This window comes from Dreissena polymorpha, chromosome 3 (assembly GCF_020536995.1).
Source record: "Dreissena polymorpha isolate Duluth1 chromosome 3, UMN_Dpol_1.0, whole genome shotgun sequence".
Lineage (NCBI taxonomy): Eukaryota > Metazoa > Mollusca > Bivalvia > Myida > Dreissenidae > Dreissena > Dreissena polymorpha.
In genome coordinates this window covers 74,259,412-74,275,202 of record NC_068357.1, presented here as the reverse complement: position 1 = coordinate 74,275,202, position 15,791 = coordinate 74,259,412, and the positions used below count along the sequence as shown (strand labels likewise).

At 39.2% G+C, this 15,791-nt stretch overlaps 1 protein-coding gene across 1 annotated transcript; it reads right to left on the bottom strand.

Annotated features, from left to right (window-relative positions):
- Window positions 1-5,755: 5,755 nt before the first annotated feature.
- LOC127874786 (uncharacterized) lies at window positions 5,756-15,543 on the bottom strand. Its single transcript, XM_052419414.1, has 5 exons — window positions 15,425-15,543; window positions 9,558-9,697; window positions 9,104-9,245; window positions 8,837-8,895; window positions 5,756-7,098 (listed from the first exon to the last, which is right to left on the bottom strand). Exons 3-5 carry the CDS (start codon window positions 9,175-9,177, stop codon window positions 6,644-6,646), a joined length of 588 nt encoding a protein of 195 aa, XP_052275374.1. The 5' UTR covers window positions 9,178-9,245; window positions 9,558-9,697; window positions 15,425-15,543; the 3' UTR covers window positions 5,756-6,643.
- Window positions 15,544-15,791: the final 248 nt, after the last annotated feature.

Sequence of the window (15,791 nt, the reverse complement as noted above, 5' to 3'; positions counted from 1 at the left end):
GAAAATGTAATAAATGTCCACACCCCCACACAATGCACCGCTCTTCACTCCACCCCTCCCTCCTTTGTAATTGAAAATGAGAGTCCCTTCACCTTTAAAAAGAAAATAGATGAGCGGTCTGCACCCGCAAGGCGGTGCTCTTGTTTGTCCCTGCCGCCACCATGGTAGTTGAAGTGGAGCCTCACGTTGGCGGCAGTGAACAGTTAAGGATACAGCCGTTTTGTCAGGCGAGCAACGAAATTACCCGGGCCATGGGAAGCTTGTCAAATCAACTTACCTCCTCGTCTGAAAGTAAGGCATGACAGGCAATAGCCTCACTTTCAGGACGAGGAGGATATGTGGGCTGCGAAGCTGTGGGTTGTGCATATGTGGGCTACACATATGTGGGCTGCGCAGTTGTGGACTGTGCAGCGATGGGCTGTGCCATCATGGGCTACTCTATTGTGGGCTGCGCCACTGTAGGCTGTATTGTTGAAGTAGCAGCATTATTGTACAAGCCCATGACAATGGACGACATCAGGTCTTTCATTGAGGCCATCTCCAGCAGCAGCAACGCGTAACCTCTAGTCAAGAACTTGACCTGCCGCCGGAGCTTTTCCTGCTCTCGCGAATTAGTCTTTTGCATTTCAATAATCTGATTCAGGATCGACGTCATTGATCCGGTTTGGGTCGGCCGTGTTGCCAGGAATGATGTCCGGGTTGGAGTTAGCGTCGTTGACAGATCCAACAATACTGCTGCTCCCGTTGGAGTGACAGATAGTGGCTCTGCTAACAGAGACATCCACGGCCCTAGAACCTCTCCCACAACAGTCTCTTCAACGGAAGGCGGCACTTATGTAGCTCCAACAGGGAGTGGTAGAGGAACAACCTGCTTTGAAATCGGTCCCATTGAACGAATGAATGTGCCTCCAGACATCCACTGCCTATGAACCTCGCCCACAACAGTCTCTTCAACGGGAGGCGGCACATATGTCGCTCCAACGGGGAGTGGTGGAGATCAACCTGCTCTGAGGTCGATCCCATTGAAGGTGGAACGAACGTGCCTCCAGTTGAAGATGACGTCGCCTCTAACAATGGTTCCGGCGTTTCGGGTACACGAGAATCTGTACCAGGTGGCACAGAAATCGCTCCAAGTTAAACTAACTCCGTTGACGTTGAGGAGGCTTCTTGCGCTGGTTCTGGGAGATAACGGAAGTATGAGGTCTCCAACTCATAACTTGTGCCACAGTCTTGCCGACGGCAGTCTAAAACAAGAATGATGATTAGTTTACCGATTTCTTGAACAACAATGATACAAATATGAAACGATACGTGGCAAAGGAAGGTCTGCGAACAAAAGATGAACTGCAAGCGAGTCTCAAGAATTCTGGGGAAAAGAAATGACTGTCGAGCAATGCAACAGATACATCGACCACTGTTTTAAAGTGGCTCCAGTTTGGGTCGCAATGAAGGGCAAGGCTACAGGGGACATTCCTAGCAGATTTTATAGTGAGTGGTCAAGGGGGAAAAGTTTCCACCACTCCGCAAATCTGTTAAGTACAGACAAAATGCAACGAAAATTGACAAGCCTAAATGTTGTTTCAAAAACATAGCGACATGAAACTGAAGATTTACCAGTTGGCAAAGTACGAGTTACAGTAACGTATAGCATTGTGATAAGGCCTCATGTTCAGTCATTAAATCGAAAAGAATCTCGGAAAAAACGACACCTATATTTTTTTGGAAATAGTGCAAATATAGTTTAGTTTATGCATTGGAAGTATGCTTTTTGTAAAAGAACAAAAATAAATGAAATAATACAACTTATTATAAAATGAAAGTGACAATGGTAACAAAGCCCTATTACAAACGAACGCCACTGTGTCATAAGTTTGACGCTGGAACCTGATGGTGGGCCTGCGTACGGTCAGTGTTGATCCTGGCACTTCCAATGAACAGAGGGCGTGGTCAAAGCGGAGGGAACTTCTACTGACCGGCCAGACGGCGTGGTAGGAGCGGGTGCAATCAGGGCGGACGCAGTCACTGGAAAAAGCAGACGGTGCAACAGCGGCGGGTACCTTCAAGGACACGGTCGGCGCAACCGCAGCGGGGGACTTCCACTAACGGGCCAGACGGCGTAGTAGGAGTGGGTTCAATCCGGGCAGGCGCAGTCACCGGTACAGCAGACGGCGCAACCGCGACAGGTACTTCCAAGGACATGGTCAGCGCAAGCGTGGCGGACACTTCCAAGGACACCGTCGCTGTCAGCGCAACATGGGCAAGCACTCCCACTGGACCGATCAGCCCTGCCACCTGTCCCTGGCCTACAGCAAACATATGCGCCAACTCCTTCCCTTTTTCGTTCTTTTCAACCCTGGGTCGTTTTGCCGGTGGATTAGTCGACGCGGCTCGAGCGCCCACGGCCACTGAGGGATTCCGACTGATCTGTACCTCTTCAGTCTTCTTTTAGGGCTTTCATATCGTTTTGCGAACCAGTCGCCAGAACGACTGCTTTGGTAACCTGTCTGGCGTTTCCCCACTTAACTTGGTATCTGCTACCCACCAAGATCTGCAGACAAAACAAACTGATAATAAACAAATGATTGTTATTCAGTTCTTTATTATGGAAGAAGAGGGCAGAGCTCCAGATAAGCGTCGTATTTTCGTAATTACGAATTATTTTCAAGTCCGTTACCTATTTATTTTAAAATCTTGTCGTACCATTAAGAATAACAAAATCAAGTTACGAATATTATTTTTACATTGGTTCGTATTGATATTTATTGAGTTCTTTTCGCGTATTAAAGATCTTTTCGGTGCTTATATAAAATGGTTATCGGGTTTGTTTAACAAAGCGCATTTTTTCCAATAAAAGCGGCGTGTACAGTCCTTCTGTCAAAAAACAATGGCGGCGCCCAGAGAGCGTCCTAAAAAACTGCAAAGCGTGCAAAAACACGCTTTTAACATATTGTACGCAAAGTGAGCCGAAGTTGAATGTTAAGAAAGACATTATGGAAAAGATCTTATAAGATGTTGTATGTTCAGTTGCTGAAACAGTCGTAAAAGCTAAAAAAACGCGACACGCCGGGTCCAAACAAAAAAACATTGAACGAGTGGAAGGGACAATTCCTGTGGTCATTCGTTGAAAAGATTGAAGGGGAGACCCGTTTTAATTGTAAAATATGTAAAAATTCATTGAAGGCATGCAATCTAAGCACAGTTTGGGCATATGAAGGTATTTGAAAAATAAAATTGTATAATACTGAATAGACACTGTTGAACTCGTTTAAATTAAGTTGCTAGTATGTTTGTTTTTATTTTTTTGCTTGAAAATAACCATTATTATTTATTTTAAGGTCATTAAGAAAAGTTAAGAATTATTCTCCAAAACTAAGTAGTAACGTTAAGAATAAAATTTCAGAGTTAAGAATTATTTTTGAAAATCTGGTAGTAACGTTTAGAATTTCACAAAACCTTATCTGGAGCTCTGAGAGGGGGTATATTGTTTTGCACATGTCGGTCCGTATGTCAGTCCGTATGTCCGTCCACCAGATGGTTTCCGGATGATAACTCATGAAGCTTAGGCCTAGGATCATGAAACTTCATAGGTACATTGATCATGACTCGCAAATGACCCCTATTGATTTTGAGGTCACTAGGTCAAGGTCACGGTGACCAGAAAAATATTAAAATGGTTTCCGAATGATAACTCAAGAATGATTACGCCTAGGATAATGAAACTTCATAGGTACATTGATCATGACTGGCAGATGACCCCTATTGATTTTCAGGTCACTAGGTCAAAGGCCAAGGTCACAGTGACAAAAACGTATTCACACAATGGCTGCCTCTACAACTGACAGCCCATATAGGGGGCATGCATGTTTTACAAACAGCCCTTGTTATAAATTATGTACATAAATTATATGTTATGCATTAAACAAATAAATAAAGTGTTTTTTTGTTAAGTGTACGTGCTTGACATATTTATAAAAAAATGTTTTTTTGAATACACGTTTTAAAAATATGGCTGTCACAAAGGAACTACTTTATGGATAATAATAATAATCAAACGCTCGTATGTGAAATCTAATAACGACTTAATGAAGTTGATGAATCATCAATAAACTTTTACTAATAATTAACTGACTCAGTAATCAACCATACATCTTATCTACACAATAATGTCAAATGCATACCAATTTACTCTTTTAATCTCAACTGGTGGCATTGTCTAATATGGAGATAGCGATCGTGCCTCTTATCACTTTTTGCAAAACCATAATCTTGCTTAAAAAGATTACCCTTAATTGGTGAAGGTGAAATAACTAACAATGCAGGTTTTTTTAAATGTAAAAACAAATTATTTAAAAAATAAAATAGCCTCGCAGAAACTAATATTGAAACACGCAGAGTTGAATTCAGGCTATATTTTTATGCCCCCGGTAGGGTGGCATATAGCAGTTGAACTGTCTGTCAGTCAGTATGTCAGTATGTGCGTATGTGTGCGTGTCAGTCTGTCCGTCCGTCCGAAAAAAACTTTAACGTTGCCCATAACTTTTTCACTATTGAAGATAGAAACTTGATATTTGGCATGCATGTGCATCTCATGGAGCTGCACATTTTGAGTGGTGAAAGATGAAGGTGAAGGTCATCCTTCAAGGTCAAATCTCAAATACACTACGCAGCGAGCGATTTTTGCCTAAATCACCGACACGCGGTGGACATTATTTTTTTGGGGTGAAAATTCACCGTGATTTAGCGTGGATTATCACCCAGTGTCACCCGCAATCGGGCTTGATCATCGCGAATGTTATCAAAATGATTTCCGCGGTGATTCACCGCGATTCACCTTGTTCGCGTTGGATCGCGGTGGAGGCCGATGATCCTACGTTTCATGTATACATGTAATCTTCGAGAAGATATACATGTAAATTGTACCACGATTCACAGTGGAACACAGTCAATTTTTTTTTACTACGTTATAAAATAATTTACAAAAGGATGGGTCGATCCAAATACTATTTACATAGTCTACTACTTTGCAACATGTTTGCATCTCCAAAGGAAGAGTATTCAATTCGCCTAAACTCCGTACTAATTTTTGCTTTCGGATTACTACAATGTAAGAACGTCGGTTATTCTAGCCAAACGACAGAAATTTATATGCAAATACACATATTATTATTATTAATTGACCGCAAGAAACATTTATTTCTGAATTCAAAAATAAATAATCAGAACTGAATAATAATATACATACGTCAACTTGTTTACACATGCAATATAACGTTCTACACATATTGTCATTTGCCTTACACATTCTTTTGCAGATAGTAGTAAGTTGCGTATGAAAATGGTAGGTACAACATGTATATCGTCACAGTTTTGCTTGTTGGCCAGTTTATATGAACTGAGTTATTCTAACAATCGTTATGTTTTATTTTAATGTTTGTTTGATGTTTGCTTCGTACGCACTCGTTTAAACTTCCCGGATATTTCATGCCGAGTGACGTATAATAAATCAATTATAAAACGTGTGGTAATTTTTATTCGGCTTATTATTTTGTTAATGTAAAACATAAACAAATAATTTTTCTGTTCTTGATAAATTACATACAAGAGATGTGTATATATGCATATGTATGCACATGACGCATTTGAAGCATAAATTTAATTGGTAACACAGTTTTCAGTTCAGATAAACATTTATAATGCATTAATAAACTAAAATAATGCAAGCATTATATACATGCAATTACAGTTGTCTGTTCCACAACCTGTATTAGTGGCATCTTTGTAATTGGAAAGAACACTACTAAGATTTCAATGTGATGCAATATATATATATCTCATTCGTCTTGCTGGGCGCCTTAGTAGTTCATTCATTTTGATGATGCCTTCAGTTAGTGTCCCCAATTCTGTTCGTCGCTCATGCTTGGGAAGTGATGAATAACATACATTCTTATGGCGCTCTTCCGTCTAGGGCTCAGTGCCTGTTTTTTGTCCCTGCCGCCACCTTGGTAGTTGAAGTGGAGCCTCACGTTGGCGGCCGTGAACAGTTAAGGATACAGCCGTTTTGTCAGGCGAGCAACGAAATTACCCGGGCCATGGGAAGCTTGTCAAATCATCCTTACCTCCTCGTCTGAAAGTAAGGCATGACAGGCAATAGCCTCACTTTCAGGACGAGGAGGATATGTGGGCTGCGAAGCTGTGGGTTGTGGATATGTGGGCTGCACATATGTGGACTGCACATATGTGGGCTGCGCAGTTGTGGACTGTGCAGCGATGGGCTGTGCCATCATGGGCTACTCTATTGTGGGATGCGCCACTGTAGGCTGTATTGTTGAAGTAGCAGCATTATTGTACAAGCCCATGACAATGGACGACATCAGGTCTTTCATTGAGGCCATCTCCAGCAGCAGCAACGCGTAACCTCTAGTCTAGAACTCGACCTGCCGCCGGAGCTTTTCCTGCTCTCGCAAATTGGTCTTTTGCATTTCAATAATCTGATTCAGGATCGACGTCATTGATCCGGTTTGGGTGGGCCGCGTTGCCAGGAATGATGTCCGGGTTGGAATTGGCGTCGTTGACAGATCCAACAATACTGCTGCTCCCGTTGGAGTGACAGATAGTGGCTCTGCTAACAGAGACATCCACGGCCCTAGAACCTCTCCCACAACAGTCTCTTCAACGGAAGGCGGCACATATGTAGCTCCAACAGGGAGTGGTTGAGGAACAACCTGCTCTGAAGTCGGTCCCATTGAACGAATGAATGTGCCTCCAGACATCCACTGCCTATGAACCTCGCCCACAACAGTCTCTTCAACGGGAGGCGGCACATATGTCGCTCCAACGGGGAGTGGTGGAGATCAACCTGCTCTGAGGTCGATCCCATTGAAGGTGGAACGAACGTGCCTCCAGTTGAAGATGACGTCGTCTCTAACAATGGTTCCGGCGTTTCGGGTACATGAGAATCTGTACCAGGTGGCACAGAAATCGCTCCAAGTTGAACTAACTCCGTTGACGTTGAGGAGGCTTCTTGCGCTGGTTCTGGGAGATAACGGAAGTATGAGGTCTCCAACTCATAACTTGTGCCACAGTCTTGCCGACGGCAGTCTAAAACAAGAATGATGATTAGTTTACCGATTTCTTGAACAACAATGATACAAATATGAAACAATACGTGGCAAAGGAAGGTCTGCGAACAAAAGATGAACTGCAAGCGAGTCTCAAGAATTCTGGGGAAAAGAAATGACTGTCGAGCAATGCAACAGATACATCGACCACTGTTTTAAAGTGGCTCCAGTTTGGGTCGCAATGAAGGGCAAGGCTACAGGGGACATTCCTAGCAGATTGTTTAGTGAGTGGTCAAGGGGGAAAAGTTTCCACCACTTCGCAAATCTGTTAAGTACAGACAAAATGCAACGAAAATTGACAAGCCTAAATGTTGTTTCAAAAACATAGCGACATGAAACTGAAGATTTACCAGTTGGCAAAGTACGAGTTACAGTAACGTATAGCATTGTGATAAGGCCTCATGTTCAGTCATTAAATCGAAAAGAATCTCGGAAAAAACGACACCTATATTTTTTTGGAAATAGTTAGTGCAAATATAGTTTAGTTTATGCATTGGAAGTATGCTTTTTGTAAAAGAACAAAAATAAATGAAATAATACAACTAATTATAAAATGAAAGTGACAATGGTAACAAAGCCCTATTACAAACGAAGTGCATGACGGATATTAAATGGCTTTGTAAATTAGATGAAATTTTTTCGTAATATCAATTACCCCTATTGTTGTTAAACGTATTTTCTTTTACGATGCCGTTCGTGCCCTATAGTAGCATTACAACTTTTTTTACGGATTACGTTGTTTTAATCAACCGAATACTTGTTTGCGTACATTTCTCATAAATTGTGAAACACCGTCCATTTATCGTCCACATTTGGTTTGAAAACACTCTAGAGGCCACATTTCTTGTCCGATCTTCATTAAACTTGGTCAGAAGATTTGTCCGAATGATACTTTGATCGAGTTCGAAACTTGGTCATGCTGGGTCAAAAACTAGGTCAGTAGGTCAAAAATAAGAAAAACCTTTTAGACACTGTAGAAGTCACATTTCATGCACAATCTTCATGAAACTTGTCAAAATGTTTGTCTTAATGACATGTTGGTTGAAAAACATGGCTGCCAGGGGTGGGGGCTGGCGCATTTTCCTTATATTTAGATAGTAAAAAATGCTTGTGAACACTCTTGAAGTCACAATTTTTGCCCAATCATCATAAAACTTGGTGAGAACACTGGTTTAGTTAATATGTCAGATGTGGTCGAAGATGTTTCCGATTGGTCTAAAAACATGATCGCCAGGGGAGTGGGACAGTTTTTATTATATGAGTATAGAGAAACCTTGTGAACTCTCTAGAAGTGATATCGTGAAACTTAGTCAAGACTTTGGTTTTATTGATATCTCAGACAAGTTGGAAAAGGTCTCAGTTATGTGCAAAAAAACACACACTTTTTAGCTCACCTGATTGCTCAGGTGAGGTTTTGGGGTTGGTCGTTGTCTGTTGCATGTTTGTCCGTCCACATTTGGTTTTTTAACACTCTTGCATTCACATTTCCCAAGCATTCTTAAGCGAAGCTATATGGCTACAAGATCTGAGTCAAGTTTGATAATGAGCAAAATCGCATAATAAATAGGGTGAGCGAACTAGGGACATCTTGGCCCTCTTGTTTTTAAACAAGTTCTGTTTTGATTATGGTGATTTCTTATGAAAAGCGTGGTATCAATTACTTAACATTTAATAATACATGTATTGTTTTAATTAGTATTCAAATGGCATATAATCACCTCTGTTTTTCTCTGGTGTCACTCCTGTTGAAACATCCGACTCCAAGAGTATCTCGTATCTGTTAGAAAATTATTGATATTGAAAGAAACATATTTCTACAATTAGTAAACCATATTTAATGTATTTTTTCCACAGAAATAAAACAAGGGAAATTTACAAAGTGTTAAATTTTGCACAGTTGTCCATGTTTTACGAAACTTCATCACACTAACTTGCCTTTATTACAATGGAAGACAGACATAGTTTATCCAGCTTTGTGAACTTACAGTACATTCCCGTTCGATATGCCACTGGAACATGGCTCCGTGGTGACAGCTGCAGGTGGGGAGCATTTCTGCATGCTGCAGGTGGCTGTTGAAGAGGATGGTTGACCCTCTTTTGGCGGCCTGTTCTCCTTCTCGAATGTGCCTACATAATCACACAGTGATTCATTAGATTAAAACAAGCAAATGTTATAAGTTATTATTACTAAAATTCTTCACAATCAAGCCAGATTCCTTAGCTTGTATATTAATGGAATACAAATCCAGTGATCGCTGGTTCTATCCTCAGTTATTGCCAGGCCCGATTTATGCCAAGCCATACATTCTCACCCGCTCTGGCCTCATAACCCAGTAGACAATTTATTGACTGAATTACAGTAGCTAGGTGCACAGGGACATTTGATGTAAATGATGCCTGATTGTACAATAATTTACAAACGCTATGTAAATTACTTACTTTCCACACCCCCCGGTATTCCGTCCAGTTGGTGGGATTTCGATCGCGAAGAATTATTATACCGGCCACGATCTCTTCTTCAATGGAGAAGTCCACCCTTCCATGGCCAGTTGATCTGGAATCGTCGACTTTACTTCGCACTGAAATGAGATCTCATTTTGATGCGCAATCATATAGATATTTAATTGTAGTGTAATTGCGTTTCATTCATTTAAATTGACGTTATTAGCTTTTTAGCATAATCGGGCATTCCATGATTTGGGAGAAACTCCACCGGTCCGGTATGGTGACCGCCAGCCGAACTCTGTTCCGTGAGTCCGAATAAATGAGGCGATTCCGACATGAGGCTGCATTATGTGTGGAATCAGTGCGTGTACCAGCACTCTAAATAAACTATATCTACTTAGCCTAGACTAAGGAATACTGTGATCAATTGTGAATGATCAATCTACTTTTTTTACTATTTTTTAGCTCATCTATTTTTTGAAAAAAAATTATGAGCTATTGTCATCACCTTGGCGTCGGCGTCGGCGTTGGCGTTGGCGTCGGCGTCCGGTTAAGTTTTGCGTTTAGGTCCACTTTTCTCAGAAAGTATCAATGCTATTGCATTCAAACTTGGTACACTTACTTACTATCATGAGGGGACTGGGCAGGCAAAGTTAGATAACTCTGGCGTGCATTTTGACAGAATTATGTGCCCTTTTTATACTTAAAAAATTGAAATTTTTTGTTAAGTTTTGCGTTTAGTTCCACTTTTCTCAGTAAGTATCAATGCTATTGCATTCAAACTTGGTACACTTACTTACTATCATGAGGGGACTGGGCAGGCAAATTTAGATAACTCTGGCATGCATTTTGACAGAATTATGTGCCCTTTTTATACTTAGAAAATTGAAAATTTGATTAAGTTTTGTGTTTAGGTCCACTTTATTCCTACAGTATCAAAGCTATTGCTTTCATACTTGCAAGATTTATGAACTATCATAAGGGGACCGTGCAGGCAAAGTTATGTAACTCTGACTGGCATTTGAACGGAATTATGGGCCCTTTATACTTAGAAAATTGAAAATTTGGTTAAGATTTATGTTTTGGTCCACTTTACCCCTAAAGTATCATAGATATTGCTTTCATACTTGGAACACTCACAAACTATCATAAGGGTACAGTAAAAGGACAAGTTGCATAACTCTGGTTGTCATTGTTACGGAATTATGGCCCTTTTTTGACTTAGTAACTTTTAATATATGGTTAAATTTTGTGTTTCGATCCACTTTACTTCTTAAGTATCAAGGCTATTGCTTTCAAACTTCAAATACTTACATGCTATCATGAGGTTACTGTACCTGGCAACTTTAATTTTACTTTGACCTTTGAATGACCTTGACTCTCAAGGTCAAATTATTAAATTTTGCTAAAATTGCCATAACTTCTTTATTTATGATTAGATTTGATTGATACTTTGATGAAACTACTCTTACCTGACATACCACAATAGACTCCACCCAAACCATCCCCTCCCCTCCCCCCCTCCCCCCTCCCCCCCCCTCCCCCCCCCCCCCTATTTTTTTTTTTTTTTTTTTTTTTTTTTTAAGATCATCTCACAAATGACCACCACACCCTCACACTATACCCCCACCCCCCCCCCACCCCACCCCCCCACCCCCATTTTTTTTTTTTTTTTTTTTTAAGATCATCTCACAAATTACCACCACACCCTCACACTATACCCCCCCCCCCCCCCCCCATTTTTTAAAAAAAAATGGTTATGTTTGAAATACCGTCCAACCATCGCACCCAAACCCCCCCCCCCCCCCCATCGCCCCCCCAACCCCCCCCCCCCCCCCTGATTTATTTTATTTTATTTTTTTTTTTCGCTTTTTTGGAAGATAATGTAATAAATGTCCACAACCCCACACTATACACCCCTCTTCACTCCACTCCTCCCTCCTTTGTGATTGAAAATGAGAGTCCCTTCACCTTTAAAAAGAAAATAGATGAGCGGTCTGCACCCGCAAGGCGGTGCTCTTGTTTTAACTATGATGTGATCTTATGCGGTATGTGTGTGTGGGGGGGTGCATATAACCCAGAGAAAACACCAACTGCCACCAACAAAAATCTCATTTTCAGGGAGCAGGAATCGAGCTATTTATTTTGAAAATTTTAAAGGGCTTTGGCAAATGAAAATAATAATATAATGCAAGTTTATATATCCACGGTTTAAACTGGGTATATTTCACATGAAATGTTTGAGGCATTTTGACATACAAAACATTTCATGAATTGGTTTTTGTTTGTTTGGCCCTTTTCTTGGTGTTTACCGAATTTCTCTTGTTGTCTTTTACTACATGTGGTTCTCCAACAAATATGTATTTGCTTAGCACATTTATTAAATATTTGAAATTAAAATTGGATTTTTTTTTTCGTTGCCATAGTCCCTCTAACAAACGCTATAATAACGCTATGAAGTTCATATAATGATATTTGCTTTGCATTGTCTCCATAAAACTTTTTTCCAATAATACGATAATGCAATACGGCTTAGTTATGAATATACTGAATACACCCATTAATGTTACATGGAATGCTCCGTATACTCAATTTGGGACAGTTCATTTTACAAATGTTAATTTGTTCATAACTTAAAATTAGCGCGTATGTTATTCAATAGTATTAACATTTGATAACTATTAATGCATTACAAAATGAACTGTGTTGACAATACGATTAACAAAACTGAAATGTTAAAAAAAAAACTCATTACACATTCTCATGACATGCTGTGTAAACTGAAATAGTGACATCAACCAATGATATTGGACCGTGTGCAAAAGCGGGTCATCACCCGCTAACGACCATTTCAGTTTAACCGTTCATAAGTGTGAGACGTTCATTTAAAATTGGAAACTATGAAAAATTCATGGCATGGATGTTTTAGATGGATTACAGTGCCATAGTAGATTTATATGCTTGAAATAATGGTAGTGATTTTGACAAATGAGCTAACATTGCTTAAGATTTCAATATGCACTGGGACATATAGATTAACATGTCTCCATTTGCAATTGGCAACTGGATGAAATTTTCTATTATGATTCAGAAATGGTGAACGCAAAACCGAATGATGACATTCAACCCTAGTTAACCCATTTATGCCTAGTGGACTCTCTCATCCTTCTAAATTGGATCAATTTATTTCCAAAATTAGGGATGTCTAGTATACTTATTTCTATATCATTCTCTTTCATGCGGTATTTTTGTTAGAGTTTGTTTTGTTCGTTTGTAACTTTTTATGCTTCTTCTGCTGACATTTTCGCTGGTTATCAATGCTTTGCATGGCGAGTTGTGACCAATATCTGATGTAAGATAAGACATTTTATATTGATCTAATCAATATTTACTTTCTTACGTAGCCCTTGTCATCGTTCATTTTCAAGTTAGTAAGATTTTATAAATTGATGTTACCGGATATAAATCTACATATCATGTTATCAATATTTGATTACAACTTGTTACTTTCGTTCATGTTGATTTAATTGTTTGTTGTTGTTTTTCCTGCGTCTTCCCCTTAGCCTAAAACATTGCAGTATTTAATACATAGAATCCTGTATATACATGCATGTACGTAATAACAACAACAATATATTCGGTATTTATTTAAAATGCACTTCATACGTATAAATATATCTTATACATATGAAACCTTGTTTAGTATTTAAACTGTGAAAGCTAAGTAAAGTAAGACAACAATCCTATTCAAAATATGGTTTCAAACAAATTTGTGTTTTTTGCAGAATTTACATAATTACATGATTGCATTTCTAACAATATACATGTTTGACTTTTTTTCAAAATGTCATATCTACCCTGATAAATACTGTGAATATCTAATACATACAGTATTTACATAATTTACATTCAGTCTTCCAACTGTAGATGGTTTCACATGTTGCTGTTTAGAAGTGACATAAATGCAGCCGTAGTCGTGTCGCATGAGGTGTTAATCTTGGGAAGCATGCTGTGCAGGTCCTCCATGTAAATTCACAGTATTTTCAAGCAGTTGTTGGATTGTTAATTTCGGTATAACTATGCTAGCTTATCGACCTGTATATTTATATCAAGATATATTTATTCTTGTTTTGAGAAAACTGGGCTTAATGCATGTGCGTAAAGTGTCGTCGCAGGTTAGCCTCTGACGCCCGCACAGACTAACCAGGGACGACACTTTCCGCTTAAACTTTTCGGTAAGAGCGACTTCAATGAAACTAAAAAGCGGACCGCACAGGCTAATCTGGGACGACACTTTACGCACTACATTATGTGCAGTTTTCTCAGAACACGACCCACGTACATTAAAGTAATCGGCTTGTATATCTAGCGTCTGTAAAATCATGCTATTGATTTTATGTGAATGTATCACGAATGTTCCTTCAAACATGTCTTGCTTTTTTATTATGTTCTTTATTCTGCATATTCTGGCGGAATAAACTGTATTACATGTAGGTAATGCACATTCAGTTTCAATAACGTACGACAGAGTAGAGACACTTGTCATAATACAATTATATATTAATCCATACTATAATTGTATTGTAATATATCTATGTATAATTAATACATACTGTGAAACCATTTATTTTCGACAGCACAAAATTTCGTCTTTTTTATAAAAATGACTATTTCGTCAGCACTTAAATTCGCCGATTTCTGATTTTTAATTTTTAAAAAATGCGTCAGTCAATATCCGATTTGTGTGTAATACATATTCGCGATTAATCACAAGTGCGAAAAATCATGGTAAGAATGCGGGAACACACTTGAGAATCACTGCAGGAGGTGGGGCCTGTTTGTCACATGCCAATTAACTAGTCTTTTGTTATCAAGGAACAGTAATGGACCCTCTTAATGTATGCCATTCACATGTTCATTGTTATGATAAGCAGACAAGTGGGATCGAATAACCGTTAACGAGTGTTTGCAACAACGAAGCCAATTGCCAATTAGTCTTAATCTATTGATCACACATCGTCATCTTTTCATTTGGTTTATTGTCTTTCATCGGCATTCGCTGCGTGATGGCTATTATGCAACACCCCTGAAAAACACAATGCACCTAATGGGTAATAAAGTTATAAACAATTAGCGCTAATTCATTACCATTCTACATAAACGAAGTCAACGCATTAGATACAGCTGTACTGCATACGCGTTTTAAAGAAGTGTAACGTGTCAGTTAAGTACCTTGTGTAATCTACATCCCTTTGTGTCAAAACCGGATTAATCTAGATTACGAAACAGCAGTGAATGTGTGCATGGATTATGTTGTAATTTAATGCCTCATGTCTACGGTAAAGTTTTAAAATATTGTTCAACTTAGTGTTTGTTTTTGTTCAAACATAGAGCATGATTGTTCGTTAGGATCTTAAATTCGCCGATCAGCCGACTGACGAAATTTATGAAAATTAATGCCTGACGATTGATAATGGTTTCACAGTATGCGGATGTTCTTAATACAGATCAGTGCCTAATTGTATCATCACGATATTAAAACAACGTAAGAACGGACATTATGATGCCCTTCTTATTTAACGTTATCGGATGTCATTCATGTACCTTACGATGCAAGTCGCTCAAGAACGTCACCATTTTATTATTTTTTCATTCATGAAATGTGTATCGTGACGTAATTTAGTAAGTACCATGCAGTTCATATCAATTCCAAATTTCAATCAACATCAATCTCGTCATACAATGAAAGTCGAGTCCTTTATGAGAATATCAATCAGATCATAACAGAGGAATATCGATATAGTACATGTACATGTAGTATAGTAGTACTTTGAATAAGCGATTTCTGAGTGAGTGCTTACCTCATCGGTTGTCTGGAAAAACCCTGATGTGCGAATCTGTAGCTTGCCGTCGCAATGGTACCTCACAAGGAAGTACGAGTCTTGTCTTGTCAGCTGCCGCAACATTATCACAGTATTCCAAACACACTATTATAATATTACAACTAAAACAAATACATATATTAAAATATATCCAAGCCGCACGTAAATATCCATACTCGTATGCAATTGCAAGTCTAAAATTATCACAAGGTCTCGTGAACAAATAGTACAACAGCAGATCATATATGTACAGTGGGTGTTGAGTACATTGGGTGTTGAGTACAGTGGGTGTTGAGTACAGTATCAACACCTTTTTGAAAACAGTTTGTCTCCAGAAGGCAAACTA

Coding starts and splice junctions, on each gene's coding strand:
- LOC127874786 (XM_052419414.1), bottom strand. CDS start 9,177: ATGCAGAAATGCTCCCCACCTGCAGCTGTCACCACGGAGCCATGTTCC. Junction 8,896..9,103: donor ATATCGAACGGGAATGTACT/GTAAGTTCACAA, acceptor ATTTTCTAACAG/ATACGAGATACTCTTGGAGT. Junction 7,099..8,836: donor GACACCAGAGAAAAACAGAG/GTGATTATATGC, acceptor TTCTTGTTTTAG/ACTGCCGTCGGCAAGACTGT.